Genomic DNA, 22,432 nt, shown 5'->3' on the forward strand with positions numbered 1-22,432 from the left:
CCTTTCCTTCACACCACCCCCTTGAATCTATACTATCTGAGTTTGTTTCCACACAAGTTTAAGCTTTTCTGGTGGAATGAATTTTAGGAAAAATATTTCTAAAGAGATAATAATCTTCCTAATTAAAAATATGAGCCCCCCCCCCCCCCGCCACATACACACCCACATTCCCCCATTGAACCCCGAAGATTATGAGTTGATCAAACTTGAATCAAAACTATCTGAGGATGTTTCCTCACAAGTTTAAGTTTTTCTGGTCAAACGGTTTTAGAAAAAAAAATTCTCTATATAAACCTATGTAAAAATATGAGCCCTCCCTCCATTGTTGCCGAATCATATCCCGGGGATCATCATAAATTTTCATTATCTGAGGATGCTTCCTCACAAGTTTTTCTGGCCGATTTGTTTGAATGAAAAGGGGTCTTTAAAGATTGTTTTCTATATGTTCCTGTTTAAAAATTCAACCCCCCCCCCCTCCTCCACATTGTTCTCCCACCTTTCCCCCGGGGAGCATAATTTAAATGAACTTGAATCTACAAAACATGAGGATGCTTCAAAAAAGTTCAGCCTTTCCTGGCTGATTGATTTTAAAAAAAAAGATTATTAAAGATTCCTCTATTTATTGCAATGTAAAAATTCTTCTTTATCCAGTGATGCTTTGTGCCTAGTTTGGTTGAAATCGGCCCAGTGGTTCTTGAAAGAAAAAAACTTGAATCTACACTATCTGAGGATTCTTCCACTTAAATTTTAAAAAATTAATTGACAGGTTTGAGAATGTTTAAATTCCTTAACTCTCCACTACCTTGTTGATATTCTTTTTTACTTTAGATAATATGTTTCTAGATACCTAGAGCAATTTTGAAAATATAGTCATATCTTATTTTGATGTATTTTAAGACAAGTTTTGGGTGTATTAGCACAAGATTTTAGAATTTGAAGGACCCAATTAATCAGTTAAGGATTCGTAATGAAAATAATCTAATTTTATAAAATTGATGTATATCGCATAGCACCCTAACTCCGTCACTACCCTAACTCCGTCACTTTCGGGAAACTCCTCGCCGTTTGAAATCAAGTGCGATTATGACGTCATTTTTTGCATGTCAAAAATCTTCAATCAAATGTCAACAATTTACAACGGTTAAATTTAAGAATGTGTTCAAACATAACAAAATTACACCCTGTTCATTTTATGCAACAATAATTGCGTGAAATCAGCTAACACCTTTTTACGGGTGCACTAAAATAACGATATTTCTGACATGCGGGCCTATTCGATTATTTACTGTGGTCAGTCATTTTAAGAGAGGTCAAGATGAAACATTTCACATGTAATTTATTTTTTATTACGGTTATTGATACATTTTTTTCAGTCCGCAATAGCGTTTATGCACTACACTGATGATAACGTCAAATCGCTCATGCCGTAATTTTTGCCTTATACAGGGTTACAGATATATACGGTAATTATAGAATATGCTACATTTATTAAAAATGTAATAAATAAATAACATAATCATTGATATATTCATTCTTGATATGATATATTTGAAACATATAAGGACAGAAATCAAATGACATCCATACATTCTGAAAAGGTCGTTGTGATTGTTGTTACAAGGACCAATTTTTTTTTATTCTGGCAATCATTTCACTTTGATGAAATGATATACAATTTAAATTGTTTACACCGATTTTACTTATTATAACTTGGTCTAGATACAAGTTGAGTTTAAACTAAATTGTTAATGTGTCTTCATTCCCTGGCGTATCATAGATCATGTGGGTGACGGAGTTAGGTTCATAAGTTATGATAGCACGTGTGATAAACGTCATTTTCAGAGGGCTTATTTGAATAATATTAAGAATATTTTTGTTAATAATTTTATAAATTATAACATTTCATGTTATATTTAGTGATTGCAAACTAGATGTCAGTAAAAAAGGTTTTTTTATTAGGACTTTTGAAAATTGTTTCTATATAATGTACTTTAATTTCCTTATTCTATGCCATCCTATGCCATACCATCATGTAACGATGTTGCGTCAAGTTGCAAAAATCACTAAACCACCAATCGTTTAAATTTTGAAAGTTTTATTGTAGAAAATTTTTTTTAAGAAAAATATGCACTCTTGTGAAGTCTTATTTTTTTTAACACTACGTAATGTGTGTATCGTACATGTTAACATTATTAAATCTTAAAAAAAAAAAAAATTAATTTACATAATTATTGTTTGCCATGATTATGTTTAACTTAGAGTTTATAAATATGTACACTAATGATACAATAACAATAATTGAGTTTTTATCTAGTACATGTAGTTTTCATTCCAAAGAATTCCCGATTCATTTCAAATTCATACCTTTCTCCCAATATCAAATTTTAATTGTGTTCAAAGTAAAATTAAAATATACTTACATGGAAATTATCATATATTTGATATGGAAAACAGGCCAGTGGATCTTTCTTATCTGGGACATCTTCTAAATAACTAGATAAACCAAATGTAAACGTTCATGTCCGAACATAAGATATATCCCAATACATGTATGAGATTAATAGTGTGGTGACGTTTATTTCTTTGACTTCGACTTCTTTGTATACAAATTTACTACAGTTTGTGAAGTTATCACTGTCACATTCTTGTATCTGGAACAAGGGTGCACCGTAGGAAATTCTCTACAAGCCCTCGCCAAGTTTTGATTGTCTTACCGTTCGCAGGTTTGATTTGTTTCCATCTGATGCACAACAGTAGGATTGCACTTTTGCACATTAAGCAAAATTTATTTTTGAATACAAGCGTACTGGACTGTACCGGTGGAAATGTAAAGATATCCAATTCTTCACATGCATTGAAGACATCCTTATCAAAGGTTAGCCAACTTCCAGTGACGTTGCATGTTGATATGTTTACGTAACATACAGTACAGCTCACGAGTATCCCGACAAAAACACCGGCCCACTGTGTACATAAGTCCACGCTGGGCATGGAAGTGTCGGTACCTTTGATCTATTGTTCTCTGTTACGGCATCGAAACAAGAAAAACATGGTGTGACACGGTGCAACGCGATGCAACACGGACGGTTACACGGTGTAACACGCGGTATTTACCTGTGAAAAATGGAGGATTTCAGAATAAAACTTAAAAAACACATATTTATTTAGGTAGAAGAATTACACAAAAAGAAACAGAAATTTTAAAAAGTAATAAAAGTTTAATTAGACACGCAATATTTTAGACCTAAGCGATAGTTTTGGTGGATTCCTGTTGAAATAAACAGCAACAAAAATCGCTGACATGTTCAAAAGTTTGATGAATCAAAACACTAACAATTTCTTTTCCTATTTAAAATTGAATATACAATTTAATAAGTTTATGTTTCGGTTAATTAGTAACCGCAATACTGGTAGTGATCGAGTAGTTTGATCAGTTTCAACAGCGCGTAGAATTGTAACGGTGATCTTTTCTCACATACTTTATTCAACGATGTCAAATCTAAAGGGATGTTAAAAACAATAATTATTGTAATCGATTTCAAAAACAATATTCCTCATCATTATGTTTAAAATGTAGAAACTCATTCGAAACAATACACACGCAATGGAGTCCAAAAATGATTTCCTAAATTCATTTTTATCCGTGAAATTTATACTTCTGAAGACTCATATATAGAGTGTACGCTGGAAATTGATTGGCTGAAAGCATATTTTTGATTCCATAGTAATGCTGTTAATGATATGATAGGTAACTTATTTTAGATGCACCAATATATGCAGCATTGTGATATTTCAGAATTGCCACACCCTTAAAGTATTACGTACTATGCATTGTTCCCAGTTTAATGTCTGAAATGACTACACTATATTATTCCGTTGTATCAATAGGGGTTACAAAAATGTCGCATCTTCTACCCGATATTAAAAGTAATTAATTAAAAGAAAAAGTAGTTAAATGAAGTTAACCTTATTCAAACAAAACTACAAATTACACCTGTGTGTAATGAATGTCCATCTTTAAGTTCTCCTTAAAGATAGCTGAAAAGTGCTTAAAGGTAGCTTAAAGACGATCTTTAAGCCACTTTAAGCTCTTGTGTTGCTTAAAGATGGCTTAAAGAAAGCGTAAATATGGCTTAAAGGCACCTTTAAGCCACCTTTAAGGACAACGTAAAGGTCCTTAATGTCCAAACTTCTTTAAGCCACCTTTAAGCTATTAAAAAATATTTTAATTCAATATTCTGCTTAATTTTTCAACAAAATATATTAACTTTATGACAGAAAAGGTATTAAAAACTGTTTTTGTTCTAGACAATAAAATGAAAAAAAAATTCAAAACGCCCACGATGAGGATTGAACCCGGGTCCTTTCGTTTACTAACATCACTTCACTCCATCTGCGACACGGCAACTTATATCATCTAGTCGGTTTTTATATCCTATAAATAAGTGGCTATTGAATCAATGTATTCAGTGTGTATTTTTTACTTGAAAGGATTTTGACTTCCATTCAGTTTGTTACACTATTATGCAATTATATCTTATCTATAAATTACATGCATGCATGTATTTAGAATGATTACAAAACTAGGTCTTCATTGAAAAAAAAATACCTATATGGAATTCGAAACCGTTAGGTTTACTAGTGTACTTAGTTGATAAATTTAAACCGAGAAGATATACGCTCCCCTAATTCATAGCTAAATGAAATGCAAGAAAGAAGATGAAACTATTTCTTATAAATGCATTGAAACTATTAGGGTATTAGTTCTACGCAATTTCCCGGTTTTCATGATCACGGTGCCGTTCCAGCATGTATGATTTTAATAATTTAAATATTGATTATTATACATTTACAACAGATATAGAATAATAAATTAAATGATATATGTTTAGATATTAAATATTTATTTGCATACATGATTTTTAAACTTAGTCTATCAATTCCATAACAAACAATACTTACCAATTACCAATGACGTATTTACTGCATGTGGCAATTGCAAATGATGTATACATATACATGTACATACAATTGCATGATGTACCGGCCAGGTATGTGACATATTTACCCTCATACATTTATTTAGATAATGAACCCCCATTTATAATCACCGGTACAGTAATTAATTAGCCTGTAGATTTTACTCTTACATATATATGTATGATCTTTAATTTGAAGACGTAACATTTTTAAAACCCAGAGATAAGAAATAATACTTTGAAAATGAATTCCAAATGTAATTAAACTTTCATTCACTATACTTATCGTATACACGTACATACTAAGATATCAATGACTTTAAAAACCCTGACGTGCACCTGGACACACGACACACCTGTTGTGTATATCTTGTATATTCTGTGTATGTTCTTAAGTTGGACAAAAATAGACTCTAATTAGATATACACAAACGAAAAAAAAACTATGTCCAGACAAACAAAGCAGTAATATCCCGCCCGATATAACAAAGGCAGTTGAAAGTCTTTTCATCCTTAACATGTATCTCGCAGATCTAGAATTAGACCTAGAAAAATTAAAATTAAAAAAAATACATATCTATATAATTAAAGAGAGAGAGAGAGAGAGAGAGAGAGAGAGAGAGAGAGAGAGAGAGATTAATTTATAATAGGAAACAAACATACTTTAAATTAATTTCATGCGCAGATTTAGATACAGAGACTGCGCTCATCCCTACAATAATTTTGAACCCCCCCCCCCAAAAAAAAAAAAAATAAATAAAGAATTTTATAACGACAATCTGTGTCCATTGGAGTGGTGTTGATGATAGCGATCTGTGTTCAATGGAACGACAATTAAAACCGCCTGGAACACCCCCCCCTTCCTTGGAAATTATATCATCACTCAGATCACCCCCTCCCATCCCTATAAAAGAGCCTTTGCATTTAATATATATATATTTTAAGGTGAATCTGATCAGCTTGATCAAACTTGACTTAAAGGGAACTGAAAGATGGCGTAAAGACAACTTAAAGGGAGCGTAAAATGCCACTTAAAGATGCTTAAAGGTTGCTTAAAGATGACTTAAAGGTGACTTAAAGAATTTTGGACATTAAGGACCTACACGCTCAGATTAAAGGTAACTTAAAGGTGGCTTAAAGATTGTATATCCTTTAATGACTTTACAGACTTCTTTAAAGACTTGCTTAAAGATTGTTTTTCGCCCTGTGTTAGATTATTTGTCGACTGGCAGCAAAACTCTTTATTTTTTCATTTTCATTACCCCGCCTTTTGAGGACTTGTTTGATGATCTAAATAAATCTCAAAAGAAAGAGAATCTGTTGATATAGGCCTCTCACAGGACATATTGAACAAACAGTTTCAGAGTAACAGGTAAAAGGAACTATAATGGCAGGCCACTTTGTATGCTACATCGAATCAGAGGTAATTTGCCTTTATCTCATATGCAGGATTCGATTTAGTTATTGACATGTATGCAGGCGATTCGAGTTGAATCCCCGAGTGCCGAATTTTTTTTCTTATCTAAGTGCAATACGTTTTATGATTTTATCTTTGAAAAGATATATCTACTAATATCCGAATTCATTTTACAAAATTCACAAAAATAGCATCTTTTTTATGAAAAGGGGAAAGCCTACCAATTGAAACTATTTCATATACTAGATAGTCATAGTACATTTAAAAGAATTTTTTAGTTATTATTAACACGTCTTGGTTTTTTTTCTATTTTGAACTTTACATACTAATATATTTAATGAATAGTGGAAGAAATGTAAAGTCGTAGTCTTCATATAAAGAATATAGCTATTTTCCAATAAGTCTGACAAGTCATTGGTTACAGAGAGAATACGGAATATTTATATTTTAAAAATTGGTTACATAGTTCCAGTAGAAGATACGTATGTGTAACAACATTTGAAAACACTGATATAAAACTACAAATTTTAGGATTAAACCTAGTTAGGATTAAAGCCATTTATTAGTTACAGATTGTGTTTTAATTTTATCTTCCAGATGAAACATAAAACAATTTACGTCTGTCATCGAACAAAAAGTATTGCAAAAGCTAACGCCCACCGTGCTTGAAGACAGAAAAAACTACTGGCTGTTCACCCACTGGACCGTATAAAGTGCTGATAGCGTCTTACAGTCCACTCAGTGTATAAAATAGGGAGGAACTCTGATTGAACTCTGATTACCCGGAGAAACCCCAAGCGGCCGGCCACCATACCCTGTCACATATATGTACAATCCCTGCCGATAACGGGGATCGAACTCGGGTCGCAGCGGTAAGATGTGAGTCGTTTACCACTGCGCTAAATGGACAATATAACTTTTTCCATAAGGTCATTTTTTTTAATCAGAGTGTAATAGCGCTTTCAAGATTTGTTGCTTTTAAAAGGATATGTTTCATTCAATATTGCGAATAAAACTGTATGCCCTTTAAATTAATAAGAACCCTTAAATAAAATTTGTAAAATTCAAAGTCGTACAATGTGATAATTGACGCATTTTGACAGAACATATAGTTTACTTTTCAGTATGTATAGATGATAAACGCCGAACTTACAATTAAGCAATCTGTTATAACCATTTCGAATAAATCCAATATTTCCCAGACAAAACTCGATCAAATTACTTTAATGTAAAGACCAATTGGGTTAGCTTTTAATAAGGTCCCCAAATGTTATAAAACAGGAAGAAGAAACAATTTTTTTTTCAAAGCTCATAAAGCATAAAGTTATTAGTATCAAATTTTCCAATTTCAAAAATGCGTAGATAGCTATATAACTCAAACTCAATTATAAATTTTTAAAATGAAATTATTGACATGTTGCGATATCGTTTTTTGTAATTTCATATCGTCAAAACGAGAAAAATTAACAAACGCCTCTATAATTGTAAAAAAAAAATCCTCTTCTTTGCAAATTAAAAGGAAGAGAATCATTTGTTATGAACAGAAAAACCGCAGAACGAAAACACATTACAGTTTTGATCGGAAAAACAAATCAACAAAATTCAAAATACGACACTCGATCAAATTTCTTTAATGTAAAGATCAATTGGGTTAGCTTTTAATAAGGTCCCCATATGTTATAAAACAGGAAGAAAAAACATCTTTTTTCAAAGCTCATAAAGCGTAAACTTATTAGTTTTATATTTTCCAATTTTAAAAATGCGTAGATAGCTATATAACTCAAACTCAATTTTAAAGGGGCAAGGTCACAATTTTAAAAAAAAATTATTTTTCCGATTTTAATGTTCACAATGCCTCAGTAAGGCATTTCTAATAGGCAACCAAATTTGAGTGTCATTCGTGGAGTTATAAGCAAGTTACAGAACTTGCAATTCTTTGCTATGTAAACAAAGCTTTTTTTTATTACATTTTGAATGTTGGAGTGATTCCAATTTTAGACCTAATGAATGTGTTAAACGTAAGGAACTGTTTATTTATGCTTAAAATGAATAAGAAGATCAGCTTAAATTTTTTTTTATTGGTATATTGAACCTATGTAATCAACAACCGGGCACGAGCCTTGTTTACATGACAAAGAATTGTGAGCCCTGTGTCTTGCTTATAACTTTACAACGGACCCTCAAATATCATTAGATCAGTAGAAATGCTTTCCTTAAGCATTGTAAATAATGAAAACAGAAAAATAGAATTTGACCCAAATCGTGACCATGTTCCTTAAATATCTAAAATGAAATTATTGACATATTGCGAAATCGTTATTGGTAATTCTATATCGTCAAAAACGAGAAAATTAGCAAACCCCTATATGATTGTAAAAAAATAATCTTCATTGCAAATCAAAAGGAAAAGAATCATTTGTTATGAAAACAAAATATCGCAAAACGAAAATACATCACAGTTGCAATCGAAAAAACAAATCAAAAAATATTCAAAATACAATAACTTCAGGTGGGAGATTTTTAAACTTTTTTAATGAATCCAGTATTTTAGTTGACAACTCTTCAAAACACACTTTCCAATTACATGTACATAATATATATTACATATAATTTCAGATCAGTGGCTCATAAGCAAAAAGAAAATCTGTAAAAATACTAAATATATATTTCCTATGGCATGTCTAAACATATCTATTTGATCATCGATTTTGTAATTTGAATATCAACCAAAATACATACAATCACTGAGACATAATATCGTAAGTATCGTTGACTTACAAGTATAGTTCTACAACTTCCTTAATATTTATTTTTAAGGATAAAACACATGTAGTACCTAAACGGCTGATACTGGTAAAAATTTCTATTTGAAAAATATACGGCTACTAGTTGGAAAAAATGGCCGAAATAGTGAGTATTTTCTTCGCAGATTGAACAAAATGATCATTTAATCAAATATTTTAGCTAAGTAGTCTAGTTGGCAACCCTTACGGAATAAACACACATTTTAACACTAAAATATTAATTTTTTTCTACAAAATAAAGAATTTACTTTAAACTTATCAAATATCTATCGTTGATTTGGGCACAAGTCTTTTTAACTTCATTGCGCCATATTGAAAGACATTTCTACGAAATTGAAGCGACAGATTACTTGACATTAGTACTCTGTATAGTTAGCTGGTCAGAGATTCCCATTTAAACCGTTTATTAAGAAACTATAAAGATTTTACTTCACAAAACTTATGTGACGGCTACTACTAATATTAGACATGCAACAACTCCGATTTCTATTTAAAAATATGCAGTTCCTAGTTTTAATGAAGTTTCATCCGCGTTATGCATTGAACTAAACAATAATCTTCAGTATTTCTATATTCTTTTGAATATATGATGCATCAGTAGATTCCTGTTCAATTAAAACTCATATGTACCACACTAAATGCATGTATGTTTACTGTCATTGCCAATAAGTAGTTTGGTCAATATTTTGATCTTTTAGCAAATGTTCATTTTTATGGAATTAATAAAAGTTCCTTAACACAAAAAAATTCATTTGATGGATTGACAGAGAATCTTTTTTTGAAATATGATTCCACAAAACAGAGATCAATATCGGCTTTCTATTATCTTATATGATTTTTGTATTTTTTCAGCGAAATAGGAAAAACTGTTTTGAGGACAAGAGGTATTTTAGATCTTAAAACTTGTTGTCAATTAATGTGTTATATAATTATGAATAAATACACGCCAAAGACTGTTTGGTCAAATATTTGATTTTTTAATGAAATTTTTTTTCTGAAAATCAAAAGTGTAATTCCCTAATATTTTTTTACTCTATGGATAAAAATCAACGAATAGCACATAATCACGTAAAGTTCTTACTAAACAATGACATTTTACTGAGAAATTGAAACGAAAATGCGAAATCTTGGAAAATTGCTATTTATCAAATTTCAACTAATTCCTGATTGAAAAAAAACTGATCCCAATTAGAATTTTACAAAAATTCTGCAGTTTTTTCTGGGTAATTGTTATGAATTATAAAGTCAATAAACGACTTAACCATTTTACAGCTATACAACCTGAAAATTGTGTAAACTTGTGATACATTCTAACTTTATATGAGTTCGTTCGGGATTTGTTTAATTACAAGCGGGATCGGTTCGATTTTAAGATTTTCCAATTTTTCCTTAATTTCACTATTTCGTGTCTATTCTTGTTGAAATATTATTGTACAGCAATTTTTAAATGCGAGTAACAATTTACCTCCAGTTTTCATTTATATTATCTTTGTTGCCAAACTACAGCGTTTATTTTTTCCCCATTGAAAGCAATTTAAGTTCTACGGTGGACATATGCTTGAGATTTTTTTAAATTCATGACTACGAAATAAAAGTCATGGTCACAAAATATAAGTCGTTTCCACGAAATAAAAGTCGTTCCCTCGAAAATTATATGATCTTCAAAATAAATGAGTAAAACATAAAAGTAGGACTTCTAAATAAAAAATAAAATGCGGAGTATCTATATTATCTACTAAAATATGGTCGAAGCACTTTTGATTGTTTTTGATTTTAACATTTATACCTATACGAGGCAAAATGCAAAAATAATTACCTGGACGATACAAATATATTTGGTTAAACCATGTAGCTGTACAAAGTGCAATGTATGGACATATCAAGGAAAGCTAATTAAATTCGAATTAAAATCAAATAAAGATCGATTACCATTTATTAAAATATTTTAGTTTTATAATATCATTTCAACCAATTTTTTCATTCAATGTACAGATGCAAAAAAGGACGAGTATGCTATACCAATTGAAATTGATTTACAAAGTAATGTAAAGTCAAAAGATTTATGATTGTGTTATTGAACATACATATAGTGTACACTTTTACTAAAAACTAAAACAAAAACACCAGACAAACCACTTTTAAATCATAACCCCTCAATCTATTTTTCACAAGACGAAAAGACAACATTAAATAACTACTCTAATTCGAGACTAGAATTTTAAAGTGATGTAGTTTCAGATTTATCTGACGTAAGTTGTGAATGAGTTGGTCTAAATAGTGAAGGCGAACAAATTTTTCTCCACATTTTCATAACTCTGATATTACACACATAACTAATAAAGATAAACAATCCCTGTAAGCCGTTCAAAACAGCCACGAAATACGAAAGGACCGAAACGACAAGAAACGCATCAATAATTTGCAAGATCCATGTAAGACCTGTAAGCGAAAACAGTTTGATATACACTGCAAAGTGGACCCTATTACCTGATGTGTTATCAACCTGTGGGCATGATTTTATTTTGTATATGGTTCCAATATAAAATATCATATTAGTCGCACAAACATATACTAAAGGAGCAATAAGAGTCACAATGTAAGCAATTTTGTATGTAAACAATGTAGAAATTTTGTCGTATCCTGTATCTCTTCCAGAAGTTGTGATGAGAGATATAACCATATTTAGCAATACGATAGCTAAAGACGCACCATAAGCATACACTGCATACTTGACAACAGTTTTATCTGGGCTATCTTTTCGGGAATCCTTTCCTAGTTTGGAGGTAAACACTACAAACATGTGATAAGAACAAACTTGGAGCCAAAAAAAGGTGGACAGCCATGAGAAATGAGTTAAAGCCGAAACAACAATGGTCAGTGTACTGTAATCCTCTTGAGTGGATAATTGTCGAATTAGAAGCATTATTTGTGCCGTAAATAAAGAGATTATAAGAAACACGTTGTTTAGTCCAGGAATAGTCCTTAGGCTCGGGAAGGTCATATAAGTTGCAAATGTTAACACTAAACATACTAGAGAAATTCCTATGCAAACGATGGTTAGGATCGTTAATAGTATCTTACCAAGATCTTCCATTTGAAAAATTTGATAATGTTTAAAGTAATGTTGAATGTCTCGAACACAGACTCTCTTTCCATTACCGTCGAAATTATTGAACTGATGAAAATTCAAAGATAGTCCTTCGAACGAAAAACTGGTTTTGATATTTTCCCACGTGACTCCAAATGCATTGCCTTTAATAAGTATTTGAGGACACGTTAAAAAAGAATCAACAAAAACATTGCAGAAAACAGGATCACCATGTTTCAATTCCTCTGGAAAAAGCCAGCAGTTATTTTCTGAGTTAGATTTCCACAATAAGGATGGTAGGAATAGCGCAAACTGATTTTGCATCAGTTGAACATTACAGATGTTAAAGTAATGAAAATTCATTGCAAATGAACTGTTTGTAAATGTTATCAAAGAATCTTCGAGCTTTTGGCGATTAACATAGTTGTAAAAGAAAATATTTAAGTAAACAGAGAACTCAGCTGATTTCGTCACTTTTGTATTACATTTTACGAAAGCAACAACTAACACATTTTCAACAATAAACTTATCTTTTACTTTTTGTGATATTCTTTTTATCAAAAACTGACGTATCTTTTTCATATAATGATATACCGAAAAGTTCGAAACTGGAAAATTTTTGAACTTGGTTTTCAAAGCAATCGTATATCGAAGATTTGTCGTTTTAGCAAGTATCGACAGACAGCTTCCATTAGCCATTACCTTTCCAGGGAAACATCTGATATTCTGACAGGTGTCCTAAAAGTAAAAATGAATAAGTAAGGTTTAAGCCATTGGAATAAAACACGTAGTGTTGTATGCTTATGTGTACATTTCAGAACAATTTTCTAGTCAAGAAATAATGATACATCTACAAGTTGCTTCTGTGTCTTAAGGTTATATATACCAATAGTAAATTATGGTTACAACATTATGCTTCTGATTTATAAGGGTTATTTGTTACTATCTATAGATGTATTGGTCTATATAATGAAGAAAACAGAAGATATAAAGTTTTGATAATTTAAACATGATTTCATCAATTTCTGGAAGCAAACTTACGTAATATTCATCATAGACTTGATCTGGTGTACAGGATAGAGTGTTAGAACTGATAAAAGGTTCTTTGTCATAATCCAAGATAGAAAACATTGAACGAAATGCAAAATCTCTGATTGGAGGAGGGGTAGGCGTTGGAGGAAGAGTCGGTCCTCCGTCTTCGTCATCAATTGCTAAACAATGTGAAGGAGTTCCGACGGCACATATTTCACAAAAAATATTTCGGTAATTGGAACAAACGGCCATTTTTGGAAACTCTTGGCAAGCTTTGTTGAGCAGGGCGGTAAAATTGCTTGACACTTGACAAGAATCACTTACTTGTGTCTTGATGGAGTTGCAGGCAATGCAGAACTTGTTTTTGTAAATTGTTCCGTAGAGTTCCATTTTTGGAAACCGATATTCATCAACTTTTTCACAAGCATATTTAAGATCTTCATCAGACGGCGGCAAGCTATTACATTCGGAGACGATACTATTATTATCCGAACTTGAGCTTTTAGTTTTGCAAGATACTGCATTTGAAATGGGTTTAAATTTTATGAAACAGTGTTGCAATTCAGCAAAATTCAAATAGTATTGTAACATTGAAAAGTATTTATGGTTTATATATCCTTTGCATTCTGTAATCAACAACCACAGCATTGTATCAGTGGTAATGCTCTCGATCGATTTATTATCAACTTCATTTTGGTTACATAGGTAGCAAAATATGTTGGCATACGTTTCTCTGTGTTTAAAGTATGATGTAACAGGAAGCATTTGGTAAAAGTCAGATTTGTTACGGTTAATACATAAGTGCTCGACATGATCGTGTTTTCTTAAACATCCCCCAATTGTTAAGTACCTAGTATCATTTGAACTAGGTACTAGATTTTGGAAAGGATAATGATCTTCAATGCAAGTCCATGGCTGTAATAACGCAAAGTCGACACAACAGTCGATCGTGCAACCAATGTCACAGGAGCATGCACGTTGTAAAGGTATGGTGTAATTTGGTAACAAGTCCTTGTTACAAGAACCTTCTCCCAAGAGAGCAAAGTTTGAACGCACAAGACGAGAAACGTTTACAGGAAATGAAACTAGATGTGAATAATTCTGAGTGACGTTAAACCATTCACTCGTCATCCGGTTTACATCCTTCTTCAATTGATTACTTTTAAAACTGAAACCTAACTTTGTGACAAACGGATGTACCTTTGATGTTTCATATGACTCCTCAATACTTTCGATATGCATTTCTTGTAAAACATTTTTTTGGTCACCATGGTTGCAAGTCAGACAAAAATGGTTCTTGAACGGAAAACTTGCCTCTACAGTTGGGTTATTTTTGCAAGCAGCGTAGTTTATACTTTTAGTGTCCCTACAAGTTTTTCTGTACATTTTTGGGTGAAATTTTGGGGGGTTACACATTGCGCAGAAAATGTTTTTGAAGCTGTAACGATATGAAAATCCAATTTTACCATTTACTGAAGTGTGATAACCGGTAAGACAAGCTAATTCTATTATTTCGTCGTATACTTGCCAGGTTCCTGATACGTTACACGAGGCAATCATTTTTTCGTTTAACATGGGACACGTTTGAATAGACAAAGATGTCGCAGAAAAGTGAATGTTGCAATTTCTGTCTTTGGCCAGCTGGATGATTTCCGTGTATGTTGATAGGTAATTGAAATCAGTAGCTCTCTGACAATTCAACTTAACGTCCCATTCTTGAAAGTCTGTAACATTATTACAGAGTGCGCAGTGCCTATTTTTGTAAGTTCTTTTAGAGATATCGCTCGTCACGGGTGGTGTTTGAATAAGCTCTTCTGTTGATCGCTGGAGAGAACAGTTTCTGGACAAATTAAAAGTAGTATCCCCTTGACATGTACTAATGACAGAATAAAAGTTCGACTGTGTGTTTCCTCTGACTAAAGAGAGGTCTTCGCATTGCATGTAGCCATATTTGAAATATACATCGGGGCAACATTCGTTTGTGGTCATTTTGCAAGCTTCGTTACAATGACATGGGCCACAGGCGCTGAATTTCGTTTCGGCATCGTATGAAATATTAAAGTGGGCTAGATAGGATTTGTCGCAGACAAAAGATGGTCCACAATAAAGAATTGCCTCTATGACGATGTGAGTCAAATTAAATTTCTCAGCTGCTTTAGTCTCATTATTATTTGCAGTCGTAAACGCACATGACGCGAAGATAAGGAACAAAATATTAATTACCTCCATGTCCTGAAAGAAAAAAAACAAACTTTTAATTTGTTTTGTCAAGTTATACAAGAAATTGAAATGAAGACATTCCTTAATGTATTTGATTTATATATCTGATATATTGAAACGAATTACATGTAATTGTCAAAAAAATGCAAAAAGACAATTTGAAAAAAATTTTACTACAAACAATATATTTAGAGTATACAGAAATGTCGTTGACATTCCTCAATAATTATAGCAGATACAAGTAATTTCTACAAATGACAAAATTTATTCATCAATTCTTCCTGTTTATTACTCAAATATTACTTATAACTGGTCAAGGCTTTCGTATGATATACAAAAATATTTTTTACTAGATATAGACAAATGGATTTTTAAAACTGAAATATCTTTTTTATGTAGCTTTCCCCCTTTTATTTCTTATAATTCACAGATCGTCTTGCCTAAGATAGATATACTTGTATACTTACGTTTTCATCAGGAGACAAAATTATCCTCTGTGTGGTTAAGAACACAAGATCAACAGATTGAAATTAACAACACTGTTCACGCATTCTTATTTGGATCAATGCAACTTTTTCATCATCATCATCATCAGTAGAATCGGATTTCACTAATAAAAGAGCGTCAAATTTTTCAATTTACATAAGACCCGGGTTCTCTAGAGTCCATTTTCATTTCCCACTTGGCACTATTGCTACCTGTAACTAATCCTTGAAGCTCTAATTCGATGAAACATTTTTATTTTGTTGGCCTCTCTACTTAGGTAACCGTTTTGATTATTAATTGCTTTACTTTACGTAATCTTAATTTAATTGGATGTCACCATTTTAAGAGACATTCATCATAAAATTCAAGCGGCCTGTGGCATGAGCGTTACCCTCTGGTTCCTGATCCGCAGATAGATTTGACGTACATGTAGCTATGCACACGTTTACCCAATTAATCAAACGCCATTAGTTTGAGATTATTATCGTTATATCCCAAATACAATTAATAAGGCAGGAAATCTCTATTTTGAATTTCGAACTCCAAACAACGGTGTTGAGAACCTTAGATTATCATTTTAAGAAAGCTTTGATATGTTCATCTTAAGCTTGATTAAATGTCGCCCTGAAAAATTACCAAAAATTTAATGATAGAATATTTTTATATCTTCCGAGAATATACCAATGCTGTAATTCGATAACGAGTGACATATAGGGAACAGAGCATAAGCAATTTTACAAGGCTGTTCATATGTAATACATTGTAGTTGTCTAGGCTTGGAATGCGGTCATACAATGGTTTCTTCTAACGCAAAAGAAAAACAAATCAAATAATATTCAACCCTCTAATTTTATAATGTGAAACGAAAAAAATATTTACAACTTGGGTAAAACAATTCAAGGACCTGAATCTCAGATATCCTACATGTAACAACTAAAGCACAGATACAACTACTCATCAACCTGTCTGTTAAAAGATGAAATAGTTTACAGTAATCAAGTCAATTATTGGTTGGTAATAAAGGTTTTATATAATTATTGTTTTGTAATTTCCAATTTCCCTTACGCTTTGATGAGGTTTTCTGGTCAACCAATTAAGTGTTGTTAGTATCTACCTTTATACAACTTAAGATACATGTTAGTTTTATAAATAAAATTTGAATAGTTGCATAATCTTTATTAAATAAATTCAAGTTCTCTATCTTAAGCTGAACACCGCTCGTAAATAGGCACTGTCAACCATTTTTTTTCTTTTATCACTGATGTCCCTATTACCCCCAAAAAGGGAACGGACGTCTAAATAGTTCAAAGTATTTTGCTGTAGAAGTCTCCCCTGTGTGGTCGTACATCTTGAATCGCCGTGTTACTCGGTCGCGATGAAATTATCAAATTTTACGCACTTTATTCAAGCCAGGAGAATATACTAACATCAATTAAGTTGGTCAATGCATTATTTGCAAACAGAATATGCACAAAGAATAAAAGTTTTAGAAATAAATTCATAAAATCGAAAGACCACGAAAGGAATACTACACGTCGGTCACGAGTTGCAGGTGAGCAATCGGGTGAAACAGAATCGAACGGTTTATATACCAGGGGTTCGTAACATAAAGCATGCTACGATTTTGACTTAAGGAAGGAGCCTTCTCATTATCAAACATACTAGTCTTCTTATAATAAATTCATGAAATTTTGACACAGTCAAACGGGTCATATGACCAAATGATTCTATCAGTTTAATCAAATTTTACCTTTTTGTTTTCGCATAAAGGTCAGGTCGAGGTCACTACCTTTTTCGTCAGCGTAAAGGATGATAAAAATAAGTGAAGCTCTTTGTAGTTCTGTAGACATTTTAAGATTTGAAGATTCTATTCTTCAATGAAATGATAGAATATCAGAATGTCTATCAGCTTACACTACGAAATTGGAAAAAAAATATTTATACTAATGTAACGTGCAAGGGGGTCACTGCGACCATTCTTGCATCTTCTGGCCAATTTCCACTCGGGGTCCTTTTCTTTGTCTTCAGCTGACTTTAGGGTTCTGCCAACCGTAACACTGGAGCTGTTTGCAATAATCTTCTCCTGGTCCTTAACCATTTTTCTCTCGTTGGAGTTTGGCACAGACTTTACGATACCTACGCGGTAGCATCCATTGGACAAGTCTTCAACAAGTTGCTGTGCTACATCTCCGTTCAGGGGTTCATCTTGTTGACTAGCATTCTTTCCACTGTAACTGGAATCACTCTTACAAGTCTGGTTTTCTGCTCTACTTCTACGCCGCCTTCTTAATTGCTTGGACTTGCTTTGCTTTCTCACTACGCAATCTCTCCGCAGGTGTCCCGGTTTTCTGCAAAAATAGCATAACCTACGTTTAGATGATGAGGCAGTATCCTGTACATCATCCTTGCTGCGTTGAAGTTGTAAATCCCTCAAATCCGTCTGGAGAGACTCGATCTTAGCAGACAGTGCTTTTACCAGTTCCACCAGTTTATCAGATGAGGGCTCAACATTGAGATGGCGTGCATAGCATTTCCTCTCTGCTCTTCGGTGCGCCTCCAATTCAACAGCTAGCTTCACTGCATCGTTCAAGCTTCTCGGTCTGGATTGCTGTATACGAATGCGCACCTCAGAATTGTCCAGCGCGTCCACACAGTGATCTCTGGCTAACGTATCTCTGAATTCAGAAGTGGCAGTTGGGTATGCCATGTTTGCAAGTCTCTGGATGGCCTGTCCCAGCTCTGAAAAAGTTTCACCAGCTCTCTGACGACGCTCTCGCATTTGCACTCTGTAGAGCTCTGCTTGACTTGGTGGAGCAAATCTATCTTCCAAAACTAACACAAGTGTTTCGTAGCCTGGTTTTTCACCCTTTGGGATATTGCCAAGACATCCTTGTGCACTGCCTCGGAGGGAAGCTGCCAGGTAGAGACCTTTGGTAGCGTAACTCCAACCATTTATTTCAGAACAAGCTTCAAAGTGCGCATGGTAATCGATCCATTGACCACTGCCATCATAAGTAGCTGGTGTAATGGAATTTTGCGCTTCGTAGGCATCTTCCAATGTACTACTTATCTCGGGGCTTGTGAACCTTTCCCGAGACTTCCAAAACGCATCAGCTCTGTGCAAAGACCAAGTGTTGTATTCGTCTGGCAAATGACTCGTCTTCCTATTTGGCGTATAGTCACGGAACATCTCGTTGCTGCGCGGGTTTGCATACGTTTCATTAGAAGAGTGATGATCACATAGGTATTCCTCGTCTTTGCGCATGGTGTTCCCTTCAAAACCTCTGATCAAGCGCTTCTTTCATTTACTGGGGTTGATGTCTGCATGTCGCTGCGCTCCCGCATCTCCGCAATCTTCTCCCTTAGAAAAGTAATCTCTTTGTCAATGTCGTTCATTCTCCCTCTCTGCAGCAATTCCAGGGTATCCCACCGCTGCCACCAAATTTTATGTAACGTGCAAGGGGGTCACTGCCTGTGATCCCCGCGGGCCCGTACCCGAGATAGAATCGGATAGCCCTGATTGCTGCCATTATTTACAAGTGCAGACTTTAATCACCGCTCCTGCACATATATAGGGACTCAACGTTACGCAGGCAGGGATGACCGCACACCTACGCAACTGAACAGGTACCAACGTTAACGCAAGCAGGGATGACCGCACACTTACGCCAACAGCTCAACCTAACGCAAGCAGGGAGTGCCGCACACTTGCGCTAGAAAGGCCAGAACACCAGCAGGGATGACCACACACTAGTGCTCCGCCGCAACCACCACTAATACAAGCAGGGATGACCGCACACTTGTATTAATGCGATACAAAGCAGGGATAACCGCACACTCTGTATCGTAGGTTAGATAACACGAAGATTAGATATAGCAGGGATGTCCACACACTCAATCTAGCCGTACCTGTGCAAGTTTAACCCCACACAGTCGTTCTCGTAACGCATTTCACACTGTGCCGGCCTAAAATAATTCGTGGTATCTTAAAACAGGAAATCAAAAAAAACCAACTAATCCAACCTAATCCAAAAAATACTTATACATTACAACTTATTTACATTAAATATTTATTATTGTATAAAAATAATAAGCAAACTCATTCGTCATTATTAGGAACATTAATCAAATTATCAAAAATCAATAAATCAAAGGGGAATAACTCTAACCAAAAATACATTAGTAAGCTGCCCGCTTCACTAAAATTGATATTGCTTAGGACGCATTCCCTCTAATTTTCTTAAATATTTAAGAAATTTTGATTATTTTTTTATGCTTCCAATAATGAAATATTTTTGATGTATAATAAATGTATAATAAATATTTTTATGCATAAGGGAGACATTATATAAAGATATAAATTGACAATTTGATAGGAGAGAAAAACTGATTTTAGCGATTTTTTCACAAAAATCAATGTATAGAATGAGCGCTTTAAGAAGCTTATAAAAATGTAAATTGATAGGCAAATCATATAATAAAAACATATTTTGAAACCCAAGTAACATATCATTAGTTCACATTAGTAAAAAAAAAATCCAACATTAATGTTATTTTTTCTAAAATGATTAAACAGACTGATTAATCTGCTATGGAGGGTAATCGTGTTCAAAAATCCAGACATGTAAACTTGTAAATCCGAATATGCAATCGTGTTGATGTGTGAGCATGAGCATGAATATGTGTAATTCTGATCGTGTAACCTATAAAACTCGGGCATAAACACGTGTAAAATTTGACTCAGTTCCTTCGCATGATGCACATTTTGCAACTTTATTGTTTACATTAGTTAATTAAACCTTCAACTTTGCACACTTTCAATCCGTAGTTTCTGCGTTTGTAACTTCAGGCTCAGCAATAGCACATCTGACATGATAGAAATTGACAAATGTAAAGTCTACAAGTTTGTCGAATTTTGACATGACCTTATATGGCAACTGCCTTGCTGCGGGAAAAGGCATGCCGTAACCGCCGGACCGGAATGAACGAATAATAAACATAATATTCAGCTAAACTGTTGCAATAAGCTTTTAATAAACGACAACTTTTCTATCGAAAACACCGGTATTATTTTTAGAAAAGAAATTGAGGTATGATTGAATCTGGACCAAACAGGAAGAGGTTCATGTAGAAAAAAAAACCGTTGCCGATGTGACGAATGCGCTAATTTCCGTAATATAATTCTCATGGTATTATAAAAGGAAATGCCTAATATCTTATATCTCTAAAAAAAAATTGACATGTAATTTAAACTGGATTATAAGTAAATGCGTACTCTTTTCTAGAAATGAGACGGATCAAGAAATTTCCTAAGAGGGTAAATATATTTTGAGCGGCATGGGGTTCGAAGACCTCCGTGAGGTCCCATGTAACTCCATTGCTTCTGAATTCTAAGAATTTTGAGAGTGAATTTTTAACCGGGTTTCCGATTATTGAAAAAAGTAAAAATTGCAGACGGGCGAGTGGCTGTCAAAAAGGTACCCTTATTGTACCGATAACTCCTCGAACAGTTTTCAAGATAGGAAGTTGTTCTTTTGCAGATCATTTATACATATATATCAGATGTATGCAAATTGCTAGGATTTTGATTTCTGATAATTTATAAAAATATCAGCTGTTGAACTTAGTCACTTTTGGGCAAAAACATTGCATATAGAGTACCCCATTTTTACTCTTGTTATTTTTCTGAATTAGTTAGAATAAACGACCTGCAAGGATTTGGTAATTTTTCGCGGAAAAATTTATGTTACTTTACATGTAATTATGCTTTTTGTTGTTGTGTAAGTGAAAAATAAATAATAACACAATCTTCAATAATAATAAGTTTACTATGGGAGGCACTGTAGCTCAAAGATCGTCGATCTGTATTTTTAGACATAGGCGTCGGAACCGGGGGGGCTAGGGGGGGCTTAGCCCCCCCACTTTTTTTGCAAAGTTATACCTAACCATTAGAAACATAGCATGATAGAGGGTTCAGCCCCCCCCCCCCCACTTTTTCTCGCAAGAAAGATTATTGTTCCTAAATTTACCTTGAAAGATTGAAAAGTTAGATTCAGAAGCAGACTAGCCCCCCCCCCCCCCCCCCCCCCCCCCCCCACGGATTAGGAATTTCATGATTTTGGAAAATAAAATTTGGAAAAGTAATTTTTTTTTTTTGGAAGTAAAGGTATACTCTCCCCCCCCACGGATTAGGATTTCCATGATTTAGGGAATTACTTTTTTCTCAATATTTCTGAGGATTAGTCTAGCCCCCCCACTTTCAATTTGCTTCCGACGCCTATGTTAGACAGGGAGCTACAGACCTGCAGCTAGTTCACAAGTGGCTGTAAAGCTGTATTATACTAGCTATCCAGAAAATTTTTATCAGCCAACTTCACAAAGTGAGTCTGTATTTAACCGACATTCA

General features: G+C 33.6%; 1 protein-coding gene across 1 annotated transcript; it reads right to left on the reverse strand.

The window, feature by feature from the left end:
* Nucleotides 1–8,472: 8,472 nt before the first annotated feature.
* Nucleotides 8,473–12,987, reverse strand: LOC128158769 (adhesion G-protein coupled receptor G6-like). The gene has a single exon (XM_052821726.1). It carries the CDS (start codon nucleotides 12,985–12,987, stop codon nucleotides 11,419–11,421), a length of 1,569 nt encoding a protein of 522 aa, XP_052677686.1. The 3' UTR covers nucleotides 8,473–11,418.
* Between the last annotated feature and the right edge of the window lie 9,445 nt (nucleotides 12,988–22,432).

The sequence above is a fragment of the Crassostrea angulata genome, chromosome 8, assembly GCF_025612915.1.
Source record: "Crassostrea angulata isolate pt1a10 chromosome 8, ASM2561291v2, whole genome shotgun sequence".
Classification (NCBI taxonomy): domain Eukaryota; kingdom Metazoa; phylum Mollusca; class Bivalvia; order Ostreida; family Ostreidae; genus Magallana; species Magallana angulata.

Coding starts and splice junctions, on each gene's coding strand:
- LOC128158769 (XM_052821726.1), bottom strand. CDS start 12,987: ATGGCTAATGGAAGCTGTCTGTCGATACTTGCTAAAACGACAAATCTT.